The sequence below is a fragment of the Nannospalax galili genome, unplaced genomic scaffold, assembly GCF_000622305.1.
Source record: "Nannospalax galili isolate Female #2095 unplaced genomic scaffold, S.galili_v1.0 scaffold538, whole genome shotgun sequence".
Classification (NCBI taxonomy): Eukaryota; Metazoa; Chordata; class Mammalia; order Rodentia; family Spalacidae; genus Nannospalax; species Nannospalax galili.
Window position 1 is genome coordinate 2407895 of NW_008343842.1, and position 24546 is coordinate 2432440.

General features: G+C 49.0%; 1 protein-coding gene across 1 annotated transcript in view; it reads left to right on the forward strand.

The window, feature by feature from the left end:
• The window catches only part of Ppil1 (peptidylprolyl isomerase like 1), a 23031-nt gene extending 10826 nt beyond the window's left edge, over window positions 1–12205 (forward strand). The window contains exons 3-4 of the mRNA XM_008840068.3: window positions 10655–10723; window positions 11224–12205. Coding sequence (XP_008838290.1) covers window positions 10655–10723; window positions 11224–11444 — 290 coding nt within the window. The 3' untranslated portion in view covers window positions 11445–12205. The remainder of the gene's footprint in view (window positions 1–10654; window positions 10724–11223) is intronic.
• Window positions 12206–24546: the final 12341 nt, after the last annotated feature.

Consider the following 24546-nt stretch of genomic DNA (forward strand, 5'->3'; position numbering starts at 1 on the left):
AGGTGTGTCAAGTTGACACTAAAGCTATCCAGCACAATTGACCCCTTGTCAACTTGACACACAAACATCACTATTAAACCATAACTTTCTAATTTCTGTCCCCAAGATATGATGTTAATATCACAGCCTAAGACAGTACAACCTTAAAAACCCACAGCCCTTAAAAAAATCCAAATACATAAAAGTTCATAGTCTCTTTTAAAAAGTCTCTTAACTGTGGGTGGGCTTCTGTAAAATCCAAAACAAGTACTGTCTTCAAAGGGAAGAATTGGGCACACCTAAGCAAAACCTAAGTCCAGCAAAGTAACTCAAAGCTGGATGTCTAGGAGTCACTCACAATCTTCGACTCCAAAGGGTTCTGGCAGCTCCCCTTCTCTGACTCTGACGTCCACAACACACACAGCTTGTCTCTTAGACCCCAGCCAGCTCCATTCTATGCCTACTGCTGTCCTTGGTGGTCGTCCCACGGTGCTGGCATCTCCAAAAATCTGGGGTTTCCACTGAAACTGAGGCTACACCTTCACCAATGGCCTCTTCTTGCCTCTTGGGGTGCAAAGCCTTAGATTCACTCCATGACCCCTTCAATCCTGGGGTCTTCACTGCAACTGAAGCTGCACTTTCACCTGTGGCCTTTCCTGGCCTCTCACAGTGCCAAGCCTCAGCTGCTCCCTGTGACCCCTTCACGCTTTCAACACCAGATCCATGCAGGAGACTCTTACACATTACTAAGTCCTGCTTCCAGCTAGAGACAGAGGCTCGGGTCCCCTCTGTGTGCTGACCCTGAGGAAATACCTCCCAGAAGATTTCACCTCAGTGATGCTGGTCTTGTTGCTTAGAGCTGATTTTTCAGCCCCAGCTAACCAGCATCAATTGTCCCAGTAAAGCAAAGGTTTTGCTTCAGGTTCTGGTTTCTTCTTATTCACAGCTGATTCTTCAGCCCCAGCTGACCAGAACCCAATCTAATATCTCATGAACAGCCCTGATTGTTTCCGCTTCCCTTTGAAGCTTCACAAGCCAGGCTTCCATAAGCCAAGAATACCATGAGGCACCTCTTGCCATTTTGTGTGGCTGTTGGGAAGTCACAGGATCTGTATTTGAGTGTGGACTTTCCAGCACAGCCGTAAAGCGGGGGCGACCACTGTTCTATAAATAACCCCCGATCCTATGCTCTGTTAGCAGACCCAACAAACTCATTAGGATTTTCCAAGGGGGGCAGAACAGAGCTAATGGAAACCTTCATTGTTCCACCAAAGTTGACCCCATGTTGGCAAATCCTTTGGTCTTTGATTTCTTATTCCTATTCCCCCCACCCCCAGTCTTCATTGTATGTATATTTTATGTTACCTGCTTCAGTATTTCTGGAAAATGTTAAAAATTGCCTGTCTTTGGGATGATGATGATGATGATGATGATGATGATGGAAGCCACACAGGGTACTTCTGGACCAGCTTGATTCAATGGGCACAAACTGCAAATTTTGTTTACCAAATAAATGCTATTGGAGCCAGTGAGATGATTCAGCAATTAAGGGCAGTTTCTCCCAACCTGATGACCTGAGTTTGATCCCCAGGATATATGTGTGGAAAGAACTGACCCTTGGAAGCTTATCTCTGACCTTCATACCTGCTGTAGGATGTGTGTGCTTCCCCACCCACAAAATAAATAAATAAAAATGTAAAAAAAAAAAAAAGTGTTTCCCAAAAAATAGTAATTTGTTTATGGATTTGAGAGATAGCTCAGCAGTTAAGAACACTGGCTGCTCTTGCAGAGGACCTGGGTTCGGTTCCCAGCGTCTACATGGTGGTCAGCAACCATCTGTAGCTCCAGTTCAGGGTATTTGACACCCTCTTCTGGTCACTGTGGCCTTTGCACACACATGATGCACTTTATACATGCAGGCAAAACACTCATACACATAAAAATAAAAGACTCCATTTACTCTGTGTGTTATGGGTGGGGGCATCTTGCTTCTGCCACATTGAGGCAGGGTCTCTCTTGTTTCTGCTGCACCACCTACTCCAAGCTAGCTGGCCTGGAAGCTTCCAGCACATTCTCCTGTGTCCACCTCCCATCTCTAGGCATGTTGGGATTACAGATGTCCTCCACCTTAGCTCAGGCCAGCAGGCTTGCGCCACAAACGCATTCCGCTGAGCTGAGCTGTCTCCTTGCCAGGATTCTGTATCTACTGCTGTGTACTGCAGGGACTAGAGGGTGTTTGTTCCTTTTTGAGACTTTCTGCCTGTTGCCTCTGTGTTTCAAAAAGACCATGAGTAGCTATTGTATTATTTTGGGGCCACATCCAGCCCCTCAGATCTTTTTTAGAAAATTCTGATCTATTGCCTTGTTTTAAACATGGTTTCTGAAAACAGCAAGGCCAGTTTTACTCATTCCTCCAGTTTAGGGAATTAAAGACAATCTGAGTATTTTCTCTGGTTAAACCTACTGGATTTTCTATTTCAGGAAACCAGTCATTTGCTTTGTGACCTTTGCCTTCCATGTCTGTCATATTTCCTGTTGGTGAGATGTTTTCCCAGTTCCCTCTGGTGGGTGAGACACTCCTTTTTCCTCCTTCACTGAAATCCTTTCAGACCTCACCCGCCCATGCAGTTTTCAGCTGTGTCCACTCTGACTTGCAGCTCTTTATTGGTGTCATTTGGATCTCACTTTGTGTCCTCAGCTCTGCGGTCTTTTCACCCTGTTGTGTGGTTTATCTTGTCTCTGATCTGCTGATTTACTAGATGCTCAGTTCTGAATCCCCTGTGTCCTGAGACGGCCATAGAGCAGTCACTTCCTAGCTATATTCTCTTGAGGACTGAGTTCCCTGGTTGCTTTTTGCCTTCCATGCATGTCTGTTCTGCCGTCTTTGCCGTTTCTGTTCGTGGTGGTGTTGGTACCAGCGTGTCCCTGCCTTGTTTCTGCTCAGGTCCCATGTAAGCAGATCCTTGTCATTTTTCTGCACCCATCTGGGGCCACTGTCCTTACTGCGCGTGCCTTCCAGTGCATTCTCTGCTGAAGAGGTTGGGGAGCCCCTTGGGGGAAGGCCAACCTCTGTTGTCTTCCCAGCTTCCAGTAAGCTCTGTCCCAGGGTTCCTCTAGTCTCACCTCAGGCTCTGGCTTGTCCCCCAGGTATGGCTCCGTACCCTGGAGGGTGCACAGCCCGCTGCACCTGCTCTGTGGTGGTGGTGATGGAGGTGTCTGTCTTGGAGGGCTGCTCACTCACGCCCTCTGCTGGCGTTTCAGAATTGGAGAATATTTGTCGGACTTTCTTTACTGCCTTCAGGGGGTGCAGGTGGAAGTCTTATGTCTTTTTCTTTCCTCGGACAACTCTTCAGAATCTTTTTTTTTTTCTTTAAATAGCCCTTAGCTGGCCTGGAGCTCACTACATAGACCAGGCTGGCCTTGAATTCACAGAGATCCACCTGCCTCCCAAGTGCTGGGACTAAAGGTGTGCAGCACCACACCTGGCTCTTCAGAATCTTTAAAACATTAGCTTTCCTTCATTTCATTGATGCTGGGGAATTTCAGCTTTTAAAATCTCTTTTGTTAGCTGGGCGTGGTGGCCCATGCCTTTAATCCCAGCACTTGGGAGGCAGAGGCAGAGTTCAAGGCCAGCCTGGTGTACATAGGGAGTTCCAGGACAGCAGGGGCCCTAGGAAGAGCCTGTCTCAAAAAGACAGGAAAAAAAAAACCCCAACAAAACAAAACTATTGTTGCTGGGCATGGTGGCATACACCTTTAATCCCTGCACCTGAGAGGCAGAGGCAGGCAGATCTTCATGAGTTCAAGGCCAGACCACTCTGGTCTACATAGTGAGTTCCAGGCCAGCTGGTGCTACAGGGAGACCCTGTCTCAAAAAGACCAAAAATAAATAAATAAATAAATAAATAAATAAATAAATAAATAAATAAATGTCTCTGTTGTTTGTTCATATCATTTGGTATTGAGGATTGGCAAATGTGATGCCAGTATTCGATGTCTGTCCCTCCTGACCTCTCCATTGTTTGAATATTGCATTATTTTTATTTTATGTGTATGAGTGTATTGCCTACATGTATATAAGTGCACTCGTGCAATGCTGGTGGATGCCAGAAGAGGGTGTTGGATTCTCCTGGAACTGGAGTTACAGGCAGTTGTTTGCTGCCATGTTGGTGCTGGGAATTGAACCCGGGTCCTCTGCAAGAGCAGCCAGTGCTCTTAACCACTGAGCCAACTCTCCAGCCTGAATGAAGTAAATTTTAAGCCATAATGCCAGTGTGTGCCAGAGTCCATGATTACTGGATAGGACTCGGAAGTGACTCAGGAACTGTTGGTACCAGTGCTTGCGTTGTCTCTGCAGTTTCTTTGCTGTCCTTCCTATGTCACATTTCTATGATGTGCTCTTAATGAAATTGAAGCACCCAGAAGATTCCACATAATGGCCTCCAGCCTCAAGTATAACAAATGTTTGCAGTCTGCCAGCAGGCCTGTAAGAAGAGGCAAGCAGGAGTTTGTCTTCTGGGTCATAGATCATGGCTGCCAGTATGAAGTGAGGTTATTTTTTGCCGCTCGTCTCAGGTGGACAGCAGGTGGACCTCAGCAACCTGATGTTCATCTCCATTCCCAGCTGCCCACAGTCTGGGTACTCCAGAACCTTCCTTCCTGTGGCCTTCCTTGTACCTGCCCTCACCAGATGGTTTCTGTTCACATGTCCCGATTCTTTTCACTTCAAACCATGTCCCTCCCGTCACTTGCCCACATTAGAATATGCAGCATTAGCTCCTTAGCTCTGTGCGCTCACCTCTTCCTCGCCTCCCATTAAGACTCAGTTCTTCCTTGAGGTCTTCCTGTCCTGCCCTTGGCCACCTGTGCCACAGCCACCAGGACTAGATTAATTACATTCTGACTCTCCGTGCGGGAGCCTCTGGTTTCATCTCGCTTCCTGGTAGCTCCAGGAACACCTGAAATTTATCTTGTGGCGCAGCAAGCCATTGTTAATTGTATTCGCTTGGTGAATATTTGCTAAGAGTCTGCTGGGTATCCTGCGCTGCTCTGCAGCCTGTGAGGACCGGAGGCCAGGGCGCTTTCTTTCCTTTCAAAGCCCCCAGCCCTGCCAGCTATTCATTATAAGAAACCAAAAAGAAAGTCATGACAATAATTATGCAAATGAATGTTGGCATTGAGTGGAATAATTCACAATGAGGGAGCAGAATGGAACTAGAATGGCTTGAAGGAATGTAGCACTTAACTCTGGGGAAGTAGAGGACAGGATTTTTTTTTTAATTTATTTTTATTTTATGTGTATGAGTGTTTTGCCTGCATGTATGTAAGTGCACCTATGTGTGCAAGGCCTACAGAGGCCAGAAGAGGGCGTCAGATCCCGTGGAACTGGAGTTAATGGACAGTTGTTAGTGGCCATGTGGGTGCTGGGACCTGAACCTGTATCCTCTGCAAGAGCAGCCAGTGCTGTTAACTGCTGAGCCACCTCTACAGCCCCAGGGTAGAGCATGTTGACAAAGGTTTTCAGAAATGTAGAGGAGAGCCCACCACCCCAAGTGGGCTCATCTTACCTCACTGGGTTAGTGACACAGGCCCAACTTTTCCATCCTCAAGACAGTAGCTGAAGTGTGATTCTAAGGCCTCTGTAAAATTTACAAATCTCTGAGCTGCCTGTGTAGGGGACAGGAAAGGGCAGTTTGGGGCACAGTGCTTAGCTGTAGAAGACATGGGTTCGGGTAAGATGGGGCCAGTTAATGGAGACCTTACTCCCCACCAAAAGAGGTGCAGATTTGATCCAGTATGATCAGATTTGGAGACCCTTGAGACTAGGGTAAGAAGAAAAGCTTTTGAGAACATTGAATCCAGCCAGGGTCTGTGGCAATGTGTAGCATAATGCCAAGCAGGGATGTGGGACCCAGTGGGCTTGGACATGATCTTGGCTTTACATGGCCATATGTACCGTGAATCTTCTCTACAGGTGGGGAGCATGCTGTGTACACCTCCTGGGGTTATTGTGAGAAGTGTTTGTAAAATGGTTAGCAAAGGCTTGGCACAAAAATAAGAGTTCAAAAACAGTGAATTTGGTTAATTGGTTTAATATTTCACTTTCACACATATCTGTTTGACTCCTGGAGGCCTGGCATTCAAGGGCAGGGTAAAAGCCTTGTGGAGCTCTCATCGTGAGAAAGCAGAAAGTGAACAGTTCCATACACACTGCACTGTCAGGTCATGACAAGTGACTTGGAAAGCAGTAGGCTATAGGGGAGGGAACTGAACGGCGTGTCTCACCTTAGTGTTTACGATGGAAGCTGATAATTCTGTCATGGGCTGTCCCAGGCGCTGAATGATGTTTAGCAGCCTGCATGACCTGGCAAAGAACCACTAGATAGATGCCAGTAGAACCTTTAGTTAGGACAACAAATCATTCCTGACATTACCCAGTGTCCTCAGGGTTACCCCCTTTGAAACTGCTGGACTAGAGGGTGGGGAAGTGCTGTTTGGTGTGTTAGGAAAGGCCTCTGATAAGGTGGCGCTGAGCACAGCTTTTGAATACCAGGGTTGGGCAGGGACACTCCAGACAGAACTGTAGTCAGAGGCCTTAGACCAGAGTGCTTGCCAAGAAACAGCTCAGGGGCTGGCGAGGCTGGAGTAAGGCAGAGAGGGGGCAATGAGCATGGAGCCCCCGACCATGAACCTGGTCCTGAACCCAGATGTTCAGAGATTTATAGGGGCAGAGAGCCAGGAGGAGGGGGAACTGTTCTCAGGGCACCGTAGGCCTGTGAAAGAAGGTGCCAGTGGAAGAGCTGCCAGGAGAAGAGTGCCAGGGCAGGCTTTGAGAAGGGCTCATGCTTCCATGGAGCCAATAAAGTGAGTCCTGAGTACTGCGCACACACGCACAAGTCAGAAGTCACTAGTGACCTTGACAGGTAGTGGAGCAGTGGGGGCAAGTCTACAGGGAGAATGTTCAGAAGAGAGTGGGGGTGATGCCCGGTGGCAGCATGGTTGCTTCTCACGTGCCAGGCCCTAGGTTTGAACCCCATGATGGAGGGAGGGAGGGAAAGAAGGTAAACCAGGTGTGGACAGCTTTTTCAGGAAGTGTTACTGAGAAGGGCTATAAGGAAATAGAGTGGAGCTCGAGCTTGTTTCTGAGGTTCGTTTCTGAGGTTCATGTTAATAACATTCTGAAGGGCTGGTAGGAGTGATTCACTAGGAGGGGAAGCTGCTAGGGAGAATGGCAAGTGGTAATGCAGGCTTATTTAAAGGACAGCGTTGGGCACGTGGTGGTGGATAGTCTTGTGAACAGTTCATAGGCTACATTAGTAACAGGACGAAGCGGGGGAGAGGTGAATGCATCTGTTTGAGGGAAGCTCGAAGACTCCATTGGTTAGAGGCTCGGAGTCCCCATCCATGCACTGCCTGGCTTCCTCCTGTATCTCCTCCTGTGTGTTACCTCATTTCTAAAAGGGTTAAATAGCTCACTTAAGGTTCAGCAGAGGAAGTAGACAGTCAGATCTAGAGTCTATATCTCTACCCCAAAGGAAGTAAGGAAACAAAGAAAGGAATTAAGGAATCCAAGTGAAGGCCCCAACCCTCAAAGTGAGACTCCACCATCAGAACTGCAGAGCTGCCAAGTGAATGGCGTTCACCTGTAGTCCCAGCACTTGGGAGGCCGAGGCAGGAGGATACTGCAAATTCGAGGCCAGCCTGGGATGCATAGTGAGTTCCAGGCCTGTTCTCGAGAGATCCTGTCTCAAAAAACAAAACACAACAGTAAAATAAAATCACTAAAAACTACAAAGCCTTTTGGAGAAGTGGGTGTTCCCTGTGGTGGGTCTGGTGTCCGTCCCTGCGCGCGTTTTCTCTCTCTCTCTCTCTCTCTCCCCCTCTCCCCCCCCCTCCCCCCCCCCCCAGTGTTCTCCCTACTTTGTTACTGACACAGTGGTTGTGTCAGTCCGTTGTGCCTTTGGCTATAAGTAATGGACATCGCAGCCACAATGGCCGTGTGGCTTTTCTCACGTTGTAGACTATCTGGAGCTCTGCCATTCTCCTTGGTTCACCTGCTCAGCAGTTATCTAGGGTCTAGGCTTGCTGTCTGTCCACTGAACCTTTTAGTGTTTTGGCCTTTGACCTTGAGCTTGTCTCTGGTTGCAGGAAGACTATTGCTCCTGGTGGTGTTCTTTCAAAGAAGGAAGCTGAGAAAAAGCTACAGGAGAGATGCACAGGAGTGGGTTTGTCTATGTTTGGAAGGAATGCTGAGACACAGGTGAAACACGGTGAGGGGCTGGGGGGCAGTGCAGTTCAGCTTGTTTGCCCAGCACACCCAAGGCTTGATTCCCAGCACCACAAAACCCCCACAGAAACATCCCTTTCTTTCCTAGAAGCCCCCAGCATAAGTCTCAGAGAGTGGGACAGGGAGCCTTGAAGTAAGGTGAGCAAGCACATGGCAGGGTGACATTGCACATCCTCTGATATTTGGAGAATGGAGTACTGGTAACGGCTCTATAAACTGCGACCCTGCACAGCCCTGACAGCGGTGGTCCCAGGAGCTCAGGCACCCTGTCTGCAAGGCAGGATGCTCACACTGTGGTCACACTGCTGACAGTGACAGAATGTGCCAGGGCCTCCGTATCCTAACACTCAGCTCCAGAAGAGAGACAACAGGCAGGGCAGACACTGTAGGAAGCTACAGAGCACAGGCAGTGAAGCCCAGACAGTAAGGACTGAAGAGCCAACTGCGGGGTACCCAGAGTGCTACATAAAGCCAACAGCAAGGGAATGCTCCGCAGGCTTTGTAATATTTTTTGGTAAGGGGTCTTTTTGAGACAGGGTTTCCTTGTAGCCCCAGCTGGCCTGGAACTCACTTTGTAGACCAGGTTGGCCTCCATCTATCCACCTGCCTCTGCCTCCCAAGTGCTGGGATTAAAGGTGTGCACCACTTCACCCGGTTCCCATGTTTGTTTTTCTTTTCTTTCCTTTTTTTTTTTTTTTAATATTATTTTTATTTTATGTGTATGAGTGTTATGCCTGCATGTATGTAAGTGTACCCATGTTGTGCAATGCCTGCAGAGGACAGAAGAGGCTGTCAGATCCCCTGGAACTGGAGTTAACAGTTGTTAGCTGCCATGTGGGTGCTGGGATTCAAACCCAGGTCTTCTGCAAGAACAGTCAGTGTTCTTAACCGCTAAGCCATCTCTCCAGCTCCCCATGTTTGTTTCTTAAACAGATGAGGTCCTTGCTGTTTGTCACATTTTTCATGCCTTTTGTGTGTGTGAAATCTGTGTTGGATACATGTTTAAAAGAGGAGCCAGGTCTGGTAGCTTACATCTTTAGTCCAGCATGTGGGAGGCAGAAGCAGGCAGTTCTCTGTGGTTCGGGCCAGCCTGGTCTATGTAGCAGGTTCCAGGACAGCCAGGACAACATGGTGAGACCCTGTCTCAAAACAAGAACAAAACCCAACAGCATGCTTAAAAGTGACAAAAGCGAACCTAGGCCTGTCCAGAAGCAGGCCTGGGCCTGTGATTCTGACTCCGAGCCTATGGAGAGCCTGCGGGGTGCTGGCCCTGCTCTTCAGCATCTGTGTAGGGTACTCAGCCTAGAGATCTTTCCATACTCGACATACCCCCAGCAATGTGTGAACTGAGAATTGCCTGCTGGGCTTTTCTGCAAACCCCTCTGAGTTGAATTGGGTTCTGAAAGGAGAGTGCATTCTGGGAAAACAGTGCCCCAGAGGCCCCAGCTAGTAGTTGGTCACAAGATGCCTAGTGATTCCAAGGGCCTGTTGTCTCCTGGTCATTTTAAATCCCCAGGGCTGGAGATGGCTCAGTGGTTAAGAGCACTGGCTACTCTTACAGAGGACCCAGGTTCAGTTCACAGCACCCATTTGGAGGCTAAAAACTGTTTGTAACTCCAGTTCCAGGGGATCCGACATCGCTCCTGGCCTCCATGGGCTTTGCACAGGGTGCACTTACTTGCAGGCAAAACACTCATACACATAAAATATCAATTCCCCTCTCCCCCCTGCCAAGAAAATCTCTGGTGTCATCGCTTACTCATGATTGGCCTATCTCTTAGTATTTGTGGTGACATTTATGTGCTGGCTTTTAGATCCCCAGAGTGCAGGGGTCACACTCTGAAGGCTCATTGCTGCACATACTGGGCATATGTTTGGTGGCCATGATTTTTCCCTTTCCTATACCCTACTACTCCTCAGTGGACTCTGCCTGTGTAATACAGTTCCTTCTTACACATCACTTACACTGTCCCTGTTCCCTTCTAAGATCTGCAAAGAAGAATGCTAATTGGTTAACAGTGTGCGGTGGTCACTGGACTAAGGGCTTGGCCACTCTTGCTAAAATAATCAGAAAAATGTTGAAGGTATGAGACTTTTAGCATGTCAGATCATGAACAGAGAGAGGACTCTCTTCCTGTGAATAATGTTCTGCTTTCTTCATTTTGACAGTAAACATGTATTTATTTAATGAACAGTAGGATGTATTTGAAAAGAAAAGTCTGACCTGAAGGAAACCAGTGACTGGAATGCTGTAACCATACTGCCAGGAGCCGGGCATGTACTACCTTTTCCTGTACTCTGAAAAGCCCGTAGATCCCAGGCTGTCGTTCCCATTGCGAGGTAGACTGTGGGACTGGCTGCTTCATTCCTTGCCTTCTCGTTGGACAGGTCGAGGTGGCGCATCTATCTATGGCAAACAGTTTGAAGATGAACTTCATCCAGACCTCAAGTTCACTGGTAAGTGTATCATCTGGCCGGACCGGGTAGGAAGGAGGATGGGTTGTTGAAAGCTTGCTCTTTTGGCTGTGGTTCAAGGTGAGTACCTGACACCGTGGCGGCATGCCAGACAGATGCTCAGCCATGGCGCCACAAAGTGCCCTGGCAGATGAAAGAAAACAGCACCTCTCGAGAGTCCTCAGCAATTCTGAGGACGTTCTAGACTAGCCTCTTGTTGAATGTCCTGAACTAAAGGATGTCTGAAGCTCCCTTGAAGCAAAGCAAGACCGTGCCAGGCGGGAGTCAAGCTGGAGAGCAGATGGGGGGCTGCAAGGCCATTGGGGTGGTACAGTGGTGGTCTGGGGTGGTCTTTGTGCAGAGCACAGCCTCTGCCCTAGAGAGAGGTAGTCTGGGGCCTGGCTGTTGATGACAGAGGTGGGCAACTCTGTCCTCAGACAGTGTCGCTCTGCTGGAGCTGAGGGGCTGTTATTGACACGCTCTTTTCTTTTTGTCTCCCCTAGGGGCTGGAATTCTGGCAATGGCCAATGCGGGGCCAGACACCAACGGCAGCCAGTTCTTTGTGACCCTTGCCCCCACCCAGTGGCTGGATGGCAAGCACACCATTTTTGGCCGAGTGTGCCAGGGTATAGGAATGGTGAACCGAGTGGGCATGGTGGAGACAAACTCCCAGGACCGCCCCGTGGATGACGTGAAGATCCTTAAGGCATACCCTTCTGGATAGAAGTGCTGCCCTTGGGCACACCCAGGTCTTCTGGGATGGGCCCAGTGACCTACAGTGACTTGTGCCTTTGCCCCACTCATGGAGCTGAGGAAGTCTGGGGTCTTGGGCGAATTAGAGATGGAGGTGTCTGCTCCCAGTGCCTACATGGACAGGGCATTTGCAGAGACTCACAGGTTCCCAATCACCACGATGCCCATTTGTCTCCTTCCTGTGCATGCCTGCTCTGACACCTTTGGGACAAAATGAAGCAGGTGGGTCATTTTGTAGTGCTGCCACAAGCTTGCTTCTGGGGACATTTCTGTTCTGGCCAGCAGCCCCTGAATTCCAAAGCAAGCCATATGGGCTGGACTTGTTAATGCTGCACGGCCCCTTTCGGCCTCCCGCGTGCGTTCTTCCAGGGAATATATGCAGTGCTCTGTATTTTCCTTCTCAGAGCTAGAACATCAACATTGCTGCCTCTGACACTTAAACATCTCACACAAAGCCATACTGAATTTTTGCCAGATGGAAAAACGTTCCAACAATCAAGTTGCTAAGGTGTCAAGTGGGGAATGATAATGTGTAATAATCGAGGGGTGTATCTATGAAAAGGAAGCAGAGCGTTGACTGTTCCCTAGCAGGAGCGACTGGCTAGCGGCTAGTGAGCACAGGGAGTGACACTCTTGTGTTTGGGTTTGCAGGGGAAGTAAGGGTGCGAGGAAGGACGTTAATGCCTTTGTAATACATGGAAACTTCCAGAATAAAGTACCTTTGGTGGTTGAGATTGCTGTTGTGGGCTAGGTGGTGTTCTATGTTAATCTCAGTGGAGGAGAGTTGTGCTCCAGGCTCACATCACCTTCGCCAGGTCTGTGGGCCTCCATCTGACTAACCCACCCAAGCAGTTCTGGGACCAGCAAGAGGGCAAGGGGTAAAGGTGCTTGCCACTAAGCCTGCTGAGGGAAGGAGAGAACTGACTCACACAAGTTGTCTTCTGACCTACACACACACACCCCAAAATAAATCTGTAATAAGATCAAAAAATAATTCTGGGTTGGAGGGATGGCTCAGTGGTTAAGAGCACTGGCTGTTCTAGCAGAGGACCCGGGTTCAATTCCCAGCACCCACAGGGCAGCAAACAACTGTCCATAACTCCAGTTCCAGGGGAATCCAACACCCTTTTCTGACCTCTGAGGCATTGCACGACACAGGTGCACTCACATACATGCACGCAATATACTTGTACACATAAAATAAAAATAAGTATAAAAAATATGTAAGATCTATTTGGGTTTGATTACAGAACTAATAAAGTAGTCTCTTAAATGATTTAAAAAAAAAAGAAAAGAAAAGAAAAGAAAAGAAAACCTATCAACAAACGCCAGAAATGGCTTGCAGTCTTCCAGGGGTGGTTTTGGTGGATGAGGTTCTACACTCTGGGGAAACACTTAAATCTCTTTTGGCTGGGCTGGAGCTTATAATTAGGGCTGCCTCTAAAGGTAGGGAATAAGATACCCATCCACCATCTCTAAATTATAATCTATCTCCACGTCCACACAGGCTCCAGGCATGGTGGGAGTCTTTGCTGCTGTGAAATAAAGAAGGTTCTGTGTACACTGTGGAAGAAAGTGGCAGGTGTGGTGTCTTGTCTGTGAGAAAGTCTCCAGACATGCTAAGACAGCCACTTATTGGCACCTCAGAAGAGTGAGGCCAACTCGAGTGTTTCATAACTTCTAGAGCCTGGGATGTAGAGTCCTAAAGTTCATTTAAAAGGGGTCCTGCTGAGTTAGCCCTTCAGCTGGAAGTGACACACTGTCAGGGTAAGAGCCATTAGACTGTTGGTGTGATGGCATTCATGGAGGCAGAGGCAAGAGAGCCTTGCTGAACTCCTTTCCTAGGGAAGCTGTAAACAATGTCCATTTCCTCCCAGGGTTCCAAGAGTTCACCCTAGTAAACCAATAATTTTATTGGGCTTACAGAACAATGGCTAAGGGACTACTACTTAACCAGAGCCTGGGCATTTCCCCCAAAGGCTGCATCCAGAAGTCTTCACCCAGCATGGATGGTGGCTTCCCCATAGCTGCATAAATAGAGAGCCTTACCCCTTAGTCTTCCCCAGTCTCTATACCCTAGCCCTTCCTTGACGCAGCAGGCTATCACAATTGTCCACCTCAGGTCGAGAGTTGTGGCCACATACTCAGGTGAGCTTCCCATGGGAGGACACCAACAGTTAACAAGCCTGCCTGAAGATCTTTGGCAGCTGGGCGTAGCTGAGCTCAAGAAGGTGGAGCTAGTTAGGCTCTGTCTGACCCAGGAGTTAAGCTGGAGAGGAGATGGGGAGGCATGAGGCCATCAGGGTGATATGGTCTTTGTATAGGACACTGCATCTACCCTCGGGGAGGTGGTCTGGACCTGGTCACTGGGGACAGAGGCAGGAAACTTTTTGTTTCCTCAGACAGCCTAGCTGCATAGGCCCCTGTGTTTTAGGTAATTGCCAGGACATGGCATTCCAGCAATTCCAGACAGATGAGAGAGAGGCAAAGTGCAGGTTGGTTTGGTCTCATGGGGAAACTGGGTCCTCATTTGTTCTAAACTGGTAGCTCAGGATCTCTACCTGTGGTGGCAAGTTCAAGACCAGCCTAGGCTACATAGTGAGACCCCTTTCTCCAGGGAGAAAAAGTTGTTTAAAGAATCTTGTTACATCTGGAACTTGGCTTCCTCCTTCATTAACAGGGAATTATGGGAACGATCAGCTTTACGATTTAGATGGAGAATAATGAAAGTGGGTGTGGGATAGGAAAGAGGTAGCTTTGCTGGGAAGATTCTAGACTTGGAGAGAAGGCTTGCACCAAGTTAGGAGTTAATAAACCAGTGAAAGCCATCAAACACATATCCAGGCTAAGAGAAGTCTGTGCCCATAGTGTAAGGTGTATAAACAGCTTGTGGCAAGGCAGCCTCTTGCTCCACGTTCAGATGGTACATTTTAACTCAGTTCCCTGGGGATGGTGATGAGCCTTGGGAACAGTGTCCTCCCTACTGAGCCTTCTTCAGTCCACTGAGCATCATAGTGCATGAGATGGTACAGACAATTCAGGGCAAGTGGCAGTGAAGGGCCTCCGGAACCAATCTGCGGGGAGCAGACCCCAGGGCCACCACTTAGCAGGAAGGTTAGTTTACTTTCTATGACATCGGAATAATGATGTTAGCCTCCTAGGTCTATTATGGGGAGTGACCTAGAAATGATTTATTTATGGGTTGTTTGAGAAAGAGTCTCATCTCCCAGGCTAGCCCCTAACTTGAGAATGACCTGGAACTTTGGATCCTCCTACCTCCATTTCTCAAGTGTTGAGATTATAGACTGGCCTTGAACTCTTTACAGTCCTCCTGCCTCATTCTGGGATTACACAGTGTGCACATCAGTGCATGACAGAACAGGTATTCAGAACAGAGTCCAACATCGAAAGCACTTAAAAAACCCAGCTATTGTTATCAATGGACCTTGGCACTGCCACACACCTCTTCTACCTGTTTTGTGTATGTGCTGGGGTTGGAACCCAGGCCTATCCACCCAGGTGCATGCTGGGGAAGTGCTCTACCACTGAGCCCATTCCTTCACCCCTACTTCTTTATCCCAGCCAGCGGCACACCGCCACACAGCCTCTCCTCTCCCTGCACTGACCTCTGAGAGCAAGGCCCTATCTTACTCCACACTATCTTCTCAGAGCCTGTGCGATGCTTTGAAGTTATTGGCTGAATGAATCAAATAAAATGTTCTCCATCAGGAAAAGATGGAGGCTGGTTGGCAGAAATTTGGGCCAGGAGTCATGGACCCAGGCTGTCGTGGCAGTAAAGCCTTTTCCACTCAGCCTTCTGGAAGTCCTCCGCTATGTTTTATTTTTGGATTGTATCTCCAGAATATGTGAAAATAGCTTTTCCCGCAAACAGCAAATGGTTCCTACCCCAGATCCTCCAGCCAATCTGAGCCATCCCTGAGGCCCCTCTGGCACCAGAGCTGCAGGGCGTGGAAAAGGAAGCTTTGGTAAGCACAGCTGTTCGATCTTGCTGCCAGGAACTTTGTGCCCTCAGAGCCCAGCCACAATAGATTGGGTCCCTGCATTCTAGGTAAATGTCAGGACACAGGCATTCCAACAACTCCAGACAGACAAGAGGCAAACTGCAGGTTGGTTTGGTCTCATGGGTCATGGGGAAATTGGGTCCCTGTTTGTTCTTCCAAACTGGTAATTCAGGATCTCTACTTGTGGTGGGAGGTTCAAGACCAGCCTAGGCTACATAGTGAGACCCCTTTCTCCAAGAAAAAAAAAAAAAAAAAAAAAAAAAAAAAAAAAAAAACAAAAAAAGAAAAAGAAAAGAAACCACAGGTGGCCTGCCTGGTCAAAGTTTGTGGACTGAGGAGTGTGGGGTCTTTGTGTGATCCTGGGGAATCATGTTACAGCTGGAATTTGGTTTTCCCCTTCATCAAGCTGAGATTTGAATTAGGCCCTTTGAGCTCCAGGTCTGAAACTAGGTCAATCTGAGATTCCTTCAGTTGCATTTTGAGATTTGAGATTCCTTCAGTTCCATTTGACATGCTATTTTGGAAATCTGCCACTAGAGGCCACTACGAATACAGTTTGGCCTGGCAGCTGATTGAACAGGCAGAAGCTGGCCAACGCCTTGCTTGGTTTTCCTAAGCCATTTCCTAAGCTGCTCTTCAGATGTGGAGAACCGGAGACTGCTCAGATAGCGACAGACTAGAATTGAGATGTGAGCCAGGTGCAGAATAAACCAACGGAACTGCATGGGCTGAATGACTGTCTTCAGGCCAACCTCCTGTGTGGTAAGGCATGGTTCTACACATGCCTAGTCCCTAGCTGCTTGTCCTCACTCTGCAGTTCAATACGTGGTAATTCTGAGTCCCTCTGGGTGGAATACTACCTGCTACCTGCTACCAAAGAACAGACTCGGGGGGCTCTGACCCTAAGTTTAGTTCTTTTCTAGTTGTCCCTGACTTGATGCACAGAGGAGGAAGATGAGGTACAGGAAGAGCCATCCGGTGGCAGAGCCAAGGTTAGACCCAGAGTAGGCCCCACTGTCTGGGACATCACCCTGCCTGCTCTCCTCCAGCACCCTCAGGCTGTGTTGACTACCATGTCCTGGCCTCTGCTGTCTCAAGCTCCTTCCCAGAAGCAGGCCCGCTGAGGCCAGGGGCACACGTGACCCTAATCAGTATGTTTATTGGGTCATAAATGTAATAGCCACATCATTCCACTTAGCTCATAGAAATCACTCTCCTTTCTGTGAGGATCTGGCCAGGCTCCATTTAGGAGCAGGGCCCTGTGTACCTCTTATGGTAGTGGTGGAGGAGGAGGAGGAGGAATATCTCCACTTCCTCATCACTCTGACAGGGAAAGTGGTCATTCTGGGGTCAGTATATCAGAAAATTACCCCAAAGGAAAGAGAACGTAGAGCTCACAGTTGTCTTCAGCAACATTCGGCTCTAAAGATGTTCCCTTGTGTCTCCCTTCTGGAAAGCACTGTGATCTCACAGAGACTTGGTTGGGAAACTTGGATGGTGTGATGTTATATACACATGGTTCCATCTGTCCCCAGGGCAGAGTGGTGAGACTCCAGCTTCCCAACTGATCTGCTCTGTCCCTCTGAAACTGACATGTCTTTCTTTGCTTCCTCCTCCCTATAGCCCAGGAAATAACAGACAGAGGTTTTCCAGCCAGGATTGACCAGTGTATGGCTGTGGGAACGTCCTTGGTTTCTCCATCTGCAGAATGAGAGGCCCACGTTCATTCTATGCCCCTCTAGTCTAAATGCCTGTAATCTCACAATTATTTGGTGTGTGTGTGTGCATGTGTGTGTACACACCTGTAGAGGTCAGAGGACAACTTGAAGGAGTTGGTTCACTCCTCCCATGCGAATTCCAGGGATCGAACTCAGGTCATCAGGCTTGGTGGCAAGCACCTTTACCCACCGAGCCATTTCCCAGGCCCCTAAAGAGCTGTGATTTTTTTTGGTCCATGCTTCTCCAGGGAGCTCCCAACACATTCTCTAACTGGAATCTCATATGGGTCCTGAAGGAGGTGGGGGGTTGGGTATATTATGAGTCTGATTTGTGTGTGTGCCATGCTGGGCATGGAACCCAGAGCCTGGAAAGAACTGTGCCACTGAGCTATACTCCCAACCCCATTGTCCCCCATTTTAAGTTGGGGAAAGCTGAAAAGTAGAGATACCAGGAGAGATGGTGGCATGAACTCTGCCCTGCTGCAGACAGGCCAGCAGCTCCCTGGGAGCTGTCAGGGCGACTCACAGAGCCTGACACTGGAGCTACACCCAAACACTGATGGAATTATCTAAGAACCAGGGAACAAACACTTCCCGAAATTGGACAGCTGTTCTTAGCCAGAGGTGGAAGAGGCAGGCCACATAGTGTGTCTGATTAGCTGCTTTCTGGGGGCAGGGCTCAATCCAACACAGGGAAATCACAGCAGGCTATAGGCAGCTGGAGCTGCAAGGGAGTAGCATGCCAGAGGAGGGCCTGGCCTCCTGGACCTCGGCTTACACACAAAGCCAGGCTGGTGGCATTTTGTGCACGTTTCAGTTACCTCCAGCAGCCAGGCAAGCAAATACAGGCAGCTTGGCATGAAAATCAATTTAGAGCTTGGAGGAAAAAAAAAAGGATATTTTATCCTTGGTGATTTCACAGGCTGCCCTAGTACAGGTAGAGCCAGGAGAGATGCTGGGAAGCCAGGGTGACAAGAATCAGGGCTGTGGTGCAGGGACAGTCCCCTCTTTTCTCACTTAAACCCATCTGCCCAAGGGAAGGAGGGTCAGGGTCTGGGGAGTGAGTCAGAGGAGATGGAGGGGATCTAGGAATGGAATTAGCCAAGAGGCCATGTCTCTCCCTTCCCCCAGCCTAAGCATGCCAGTCAGGAAGGCATCACGCATTCTGGTGGGAGGCTGGCAGTTCAGGGAGGGGCCGAGTTTGCTTTTAAGCTTCAGAACAAATGTGAGCATTCACCCTCCGTTTCCAAAGATGCTCAAACGGGAAAATAGACTTACATGGAACAGAGAATCCAGCAGGCTCCAAAGCAGGCTGAATGGGGGTGGGGGGGCAGTGCACTTTCAAATGAAAGTAAGGGCTGGGATCTGCTTCGGTGGTAGCGCACTTGCCTGGCATGGGTAAGGCCCTGGGTTCCATCTCCAGCACAGCAAAGGGAGTTGAGAGGGAGGAAATGAACACATAAGTCCAGCAACAAAAGAGGAAGAATGCATCTGGCAGAGAGGAAAGGCCAGGGCATCCAGACCAGCTGACATGAAGCGTGTTGGCAGGGCAGAGGACATGGGAAGCCACTTTGGACCTCTTTGTGGGGTCAGAGATGGCACCTTTGTGTTGATCGGCACAAAGTTAAGGCAACTCTCCTTCCTAGAAAGATCTAGGGGAAAGAAAAAAGGATCTCAAAAGCCAGGTGTAATGGTTCATACCAGCACCTGGGAAGCTGAGGCAGGAGGATAGCTCATAAATTCAAGGGCACTAGGGCTACCTAATAAGATAAAAGCCAATTAGGGCTATTGGCTGGGACTATAGCTCAGTTGATAGAGTGCTTGCCCAGCACACCTGAGATCCTAGGTTTGATCCCTAGCACTGCATAAAACTAAGTATGATGGTACAGGTCTGTAATCCCAGCACTATGGAGGTGGAGGCAGGAGGATCAGAAGTTCAAGATCATTCCTTGGTTCTGGTCTTCTCAGGTACTGCACATATGTGGTACACATACATGCATGCAGGCAAAATACTCATACACATTAAAAAAAAAAACCTCTAATTTGAACCCGAGCATTTATCAGCTTTTGTTGCTAATTGCTGCTCATTAGCAAACAGCCTTGAAAAGATTTCTTTCCTTCTATGGGCTTCAGTTTCCAGATCTGCAGAGACATCTTTTAAGTCCTTTGCAGTGCTAAGGCTCTGCAAGCCTATGACTAACAAGTTGATACTGGATTAAGTTTGTGAGGAAGGGGCTGGAGATGACAGGCTGCAATTAGGCTGGGATGGAGGGAGGTCAGGAGGCAGAGATACTGCTCTGAGGACTGGGTTCTGAGAAGGCTTGCAGGGTGTCAGGCTTTCAGTCCACACAATCCTAGGCTTGCATCCCATCGCTGCAATTTACCTCTGTGAGCTTTGGGAGAGTGAAGAGAGGGATTACTCCAGATTAGATTTCCTTCTCTGCAAAAAAAATGTAGCTGATTCCACACCCCTCACTCCATTTGTCTGCATCTCCACCAGGCAGAAACCCAGAATGGACATCCAAGTTGCTCTGCATTGACCCCCTAGATGCTGCAGCTCCCTCAGCCCTCCACCCTAGAGATGAATGGGTGTAGCAAGTGGTGCAGGAGTCATAGATCTGTTAAGTGGGAGGACAGGAGCACTGCGGGGTTCTTGTAAGGATTGAGTGGGTGGCAGATGTGACACTCACCACAGTTCATCGCATGGCAGATTCTCAGTAAATAAGATGGATACATCCAAATCCCTTCCTTTCTCTCAGGCTTTGGCCCCCGGGCCCAGCCTTTGTCAGTCTACTAGTTGACAAACAGTTTGCCAGCTGGATTCGTGACAGATACAGAATAAAAGCTTAATGGCCGGAGGGATGGATAAGAGATGTGAGTGGTGGCATAGTCCCCTGTGAGGGCTCTGGGGTCTTCATGAAGACCTCTGGTTCCACGGGATGGTGCGGGGGGAGGGGGGGTCCCAATTACTCATTTGACCAATCAGCATCTACCTACTATATACAATCTATGTGTGATGTGCTGTCCCAGGAGTTGGGAGAAATGCAACAGTGAGACTGGTGAGACTATTCCAGGCAAAGGAACAGGTACACAGGGTCATGATCTGCAGGCCCAGTAAGGAGGCCAGTGTGGCTGGCTGGAATCACCGAGGAGACCGAAGAGGAGATGCAGCTGGAGAGGTGGACCAGGGGCAAAGCCAGCGTTCCAGGACGTCACTCCAGAGCGGGATGATAACAGGGTCTGGGGACGTCATGAGAAGAGAAGGAACACATGCTACACGGGTTGAATACAACCCCTGCTTGTGAAGTTTCCAGACCCTGGACTAAAGAGGAAGAGATGGGAGGGCTATGGAGAGAGGTGCCAGGCTGGGAGGGGGTCTCGGGAAGGAAGGCATGGGCCAGCAGCAACATTCTGGGCTTCCTTTTCCCCCTGGACATGGATTGAGCTAGTGGGACAGGGAATGAAGGTTCTGGGTGATGGTACGATTTTTTCAGGTACTCTGCCACCATCCATAGGAATGAGAGGCTGGAGGTGTGGAGTTTTGTGGCTGGCTTTTTGAGATAGGGTCCCCTGTAGCCCCAGCTGTCCTGGAACTTGCTATGTAGACCAGGCTGGTATCTTTGTGAAAAGATCTGCCTGCCTCTGCCTCCCAAGTGCCAGGATTAAAGGTGTGCACCACCATGCCTGGCTGGCTTCTTGACTCTTTACCCCAAAGTAGATGGCTCCTTCCCATCCTATCTGAGGCAGATCCTCGTTGCTCTTGAGTACCTGACTTGGCTATTTTTAGTGGATATTCTTATTGAAGGAAGAATCAGATGACTGAATTCATCACCCCCACCCAAGCTTTCCAGTAATCAAAGGGGTTTCACTCACATGGTCTCCAAACCACACTTCTTCTAGGATTTCTATTAACGAGTGGAGTCAGATACTGTACCTCCCCTCCCTACAGCTATGGTGGGTTCAAGTTCCCTCCTGCCCTCTGCCTCTCCCTCTCTCTCTGGAGCACCATATACAGTGGTGGCACAGGGTGTTTACTGCACAAGACCACCCAAGTAGACCGATGGGAAGGGGCAAATCCAGCCCACAGTACCCACACTGTCATGCCCAAGGCCATGTTCTTTTCCAGCAGAATATGACTTTTTTCTAGTTGTTCTCAGGTGTGGGCGTCCTTCACAACCCGCTCCCACTCCTCCATTGGTTTTCTCCTATCATAACAGGGCAGATCCCAGGGCAGTGTTTACTCAAAGTGCCTCAGGAGGGGAGGAGAGGGGAGAGGAGCGGCACAGCAGCTGTCTCTCCTGCAAGGAGCTTGGCCCTTGGGTTTTCATCCCCCTTATCAATGCTGCAAGTTGCCTCTCAAAATTGCTCTGCCGTCATTAACATTATGAATCAGGTCAGATGAAGGCCGTTTGCAGTCTTGGATAGCAAGGCAAAGCGCTGATGCTGACTATTCTAGATCTTCTGGGCACAGCCCATTCCGTGCTCGCAGTTTTTAATCAGAGGGAGGATCGGCACTTACATGGCCGGTGGGCCAGGGACAAGATTGGTTCTGATCTGGTTTCCAGGTACATGGAACCAGTCTGCAGCACCTATTGGGCCTCCAGAGGGCTTGCCTGCTAACCTGTGACCACAGACAGTACTAGCAGACCTTCTAAAGAACGAATCCATCCAGTGGCAACACCCAGGGGTTAGCTTTTGAGCCGTCAGTGAGTCATCTGAGCAAAGGCCAGGAGGCTGGGCCTTCCTGGGCCTCGTCACCAAGTTTCATGTTCTGGGTCTAGGTGGTTGGCCATAGGGCTGCAGAGTGCCTTTCAGACTACTTCTTTCGTGCCCTCTTGTGATTAGGTTTCAGCCCCTTGCATCTCTAGCTTAAATCCTACAGGTACCCTTGAGGAATACAGTGTGGCCTCACCCTGCCGGCTGGCCCAGCCTAATTTCGGCTCATATCCATCGGCCAGTGACCACAGGTCAGAGTGTGGCCTTCACTGCCCCCCTGCTGAAGCAGTATAGCCAAGGAGCTGACACCTGGCAGAGCCATGCAAACACTCCCCAGCTCTCTCCCTGCTTGGGCAGTTGGAGTTTGAGATGAGCCTTGAGACCCAGCCCTTGTGCTGGGTCACTCATACTGTCAGCCTCTGACCACCAGGACTTGTAAGACCTCACCCTCGTCATCCCAGAATCACCTCCTCTTTGAGGTTCCTCTGGTTCTCTCCTTCGTCCCTGAACCCCCTTGCCCCAAGGCCCTTTATGCCAACCTCAGTCAGTGTATCCAGAGGTCCACCAGCTTGGGAAGCTTCAGGGACTTTTTCATCCTGAGCCTAGGACAGCCCTCCCCTCAACAAAGAAAGTCCCCCACATAGTTTGCTCTGTTTTGCCAATGAGCCGGCAACAGAAATGCAACCACCAGGAAGCTATGGAGCAACACAGACCACATGTTTCTACAAAGAAATCCCAGAGTCACCACTCTAAACACTGTCCCTTTACAAGGTCACCTGACTGACTTTCAGCCTCACCTGTGAACAACACACACTGACTTTCTATGGTGGCCCTCCCCAACAGGACCTCACTGTAGAGATAGAAAGTAAAAGGGAGCCAGGTGTGGTGGCACACGCCTTTAATCCCAGCACTCGGGAAGCAGAGGCAGGTGGATCTCTGTGAGTTCAAGGCCAGCCTGGTCTACATAGTGAGTTCCAGGACAGCTGGGGCTAAAGGGATGCCCTGTCTCAAAAAAGACCCACCCCCGACACACAAAAGAAAGTAAAAGGGAGTCAGGGAAGAAAAGACAGCTTGATGAGTTACCCCACCCTGGTCCCATGCCCACAACACACATGCAGGAGAAGGTGTGGCCGCCTGCTTCCTTCCTACAGCCAGCATCCAATCATGATGCTGCTGCGTTGCCCAGTCATTAAGAGTTGTGGTTTTATTTGTTTTTTCTTGAGACAGGGTCTCATTATACAGCTATGGAACTCATTATGTAGGCCAGGCTGGCCTTGAACTCACAGAGATCCTCCTGCCTCTGCTTTCTGAGTGTTGGGATTAAAGGCATTGTGCCACCATGCCCAGCTTTAGAGCTGTGGGTTTTTTGTTTTGTTTTTTAAATTTTATGTGTATGAGTGTATTGCCTGCATGTGTGTAAGTGCACCTGTGTCATGCAATGCCCACGGAGGTCAGAAAAAGGTGTCAGATCCCTAGAACTGGAGTTATGGATGGTTGTTAGCTACCATGTGGGTGCTGGGAATTGAAACCAGGTCCTCTGCATGAGCAGCCAGTGCTCTTAACCGATGGGTAATCTCTCTAGCCCCCTTTTTGAACATCTTAATTCTTTTATATTTTTTTATTTTTTGTCTTTTTGAGACAGGGTCTTCCTGTTCTGGAACTCACTATGTAGATCAGGCTGGTCTTGATCTCACAGAGATCCATCTGCTTCTGCCTCCCAAGTACTAATTTTTACGTGTACAAGTGTTGTGCCTGCATGTATGTAAGTGCACCTGTGTCATACAATGCCTCTAACCAGTAGAGGGTGTTAAATCCCCTGGAACTAGAGTTAAGAATGGTGGGTAGCTGCCATATGGATGCTGGGAACCAAACCCCGGTCCTCTGCAAGAACAGCCAGTGCTCTTCCCGCTGAGCCATCTTCCCCAGCCCCTAGAGTTGTTTTAAAGCATATTCATAAGTTTTGGCATGTCACTTAAAAGAATCTTTCTGCTTTTGTGTATTGTTCTGTTACATGGTGTTATTAGAAATTCAGCTCATTCCAAGAAAGCACAAAGCCCAGCAATACAAACTTCACATTATCTATGCTGTTAATTCTCTTATACCATATTGAATGGTAGTTTTAGAAACATATTGAATAGTAGCCCACTTGTGGTTCAAACCTGGTTTTATTCTAAATTTGCAATCATTTAAAAATCCAAAAACAATTAAAAGCAAAGGAGACTGAACTGGTCTTTGTGGAGGGAAGCCTGCCTGAGGTTCCCCAGGGAATTACTGTGCGCCTGGCTGTCTGCCCCGGGTGATGGAGTGGAGTCCAGCTCATCCTGAGCCGTGAGTAAACAGAAAACACATGTGGGAGTCCAAAGAAAATGTTCTCATGTTTGCCTTGGACTCTGGCTGTGCCTGATGTATTGGAAATTGATTTAAAACAACATCTGTGCGCACCTGCCGGGAGGACCCGGCTGCCAGAAGGCCACTGCTGCTGGCTTCCAGCCTCAGACCCTAGGCCTCTGGGGTGTGCACCGGGCCTCCACGACGGGTGGAGCGGTGGGCGAGGAAGCTGAAGCTCCACCTAACAAAGCTTACGCCGAGACCGAGGAGGGGCCGCGGGTGGATTTTC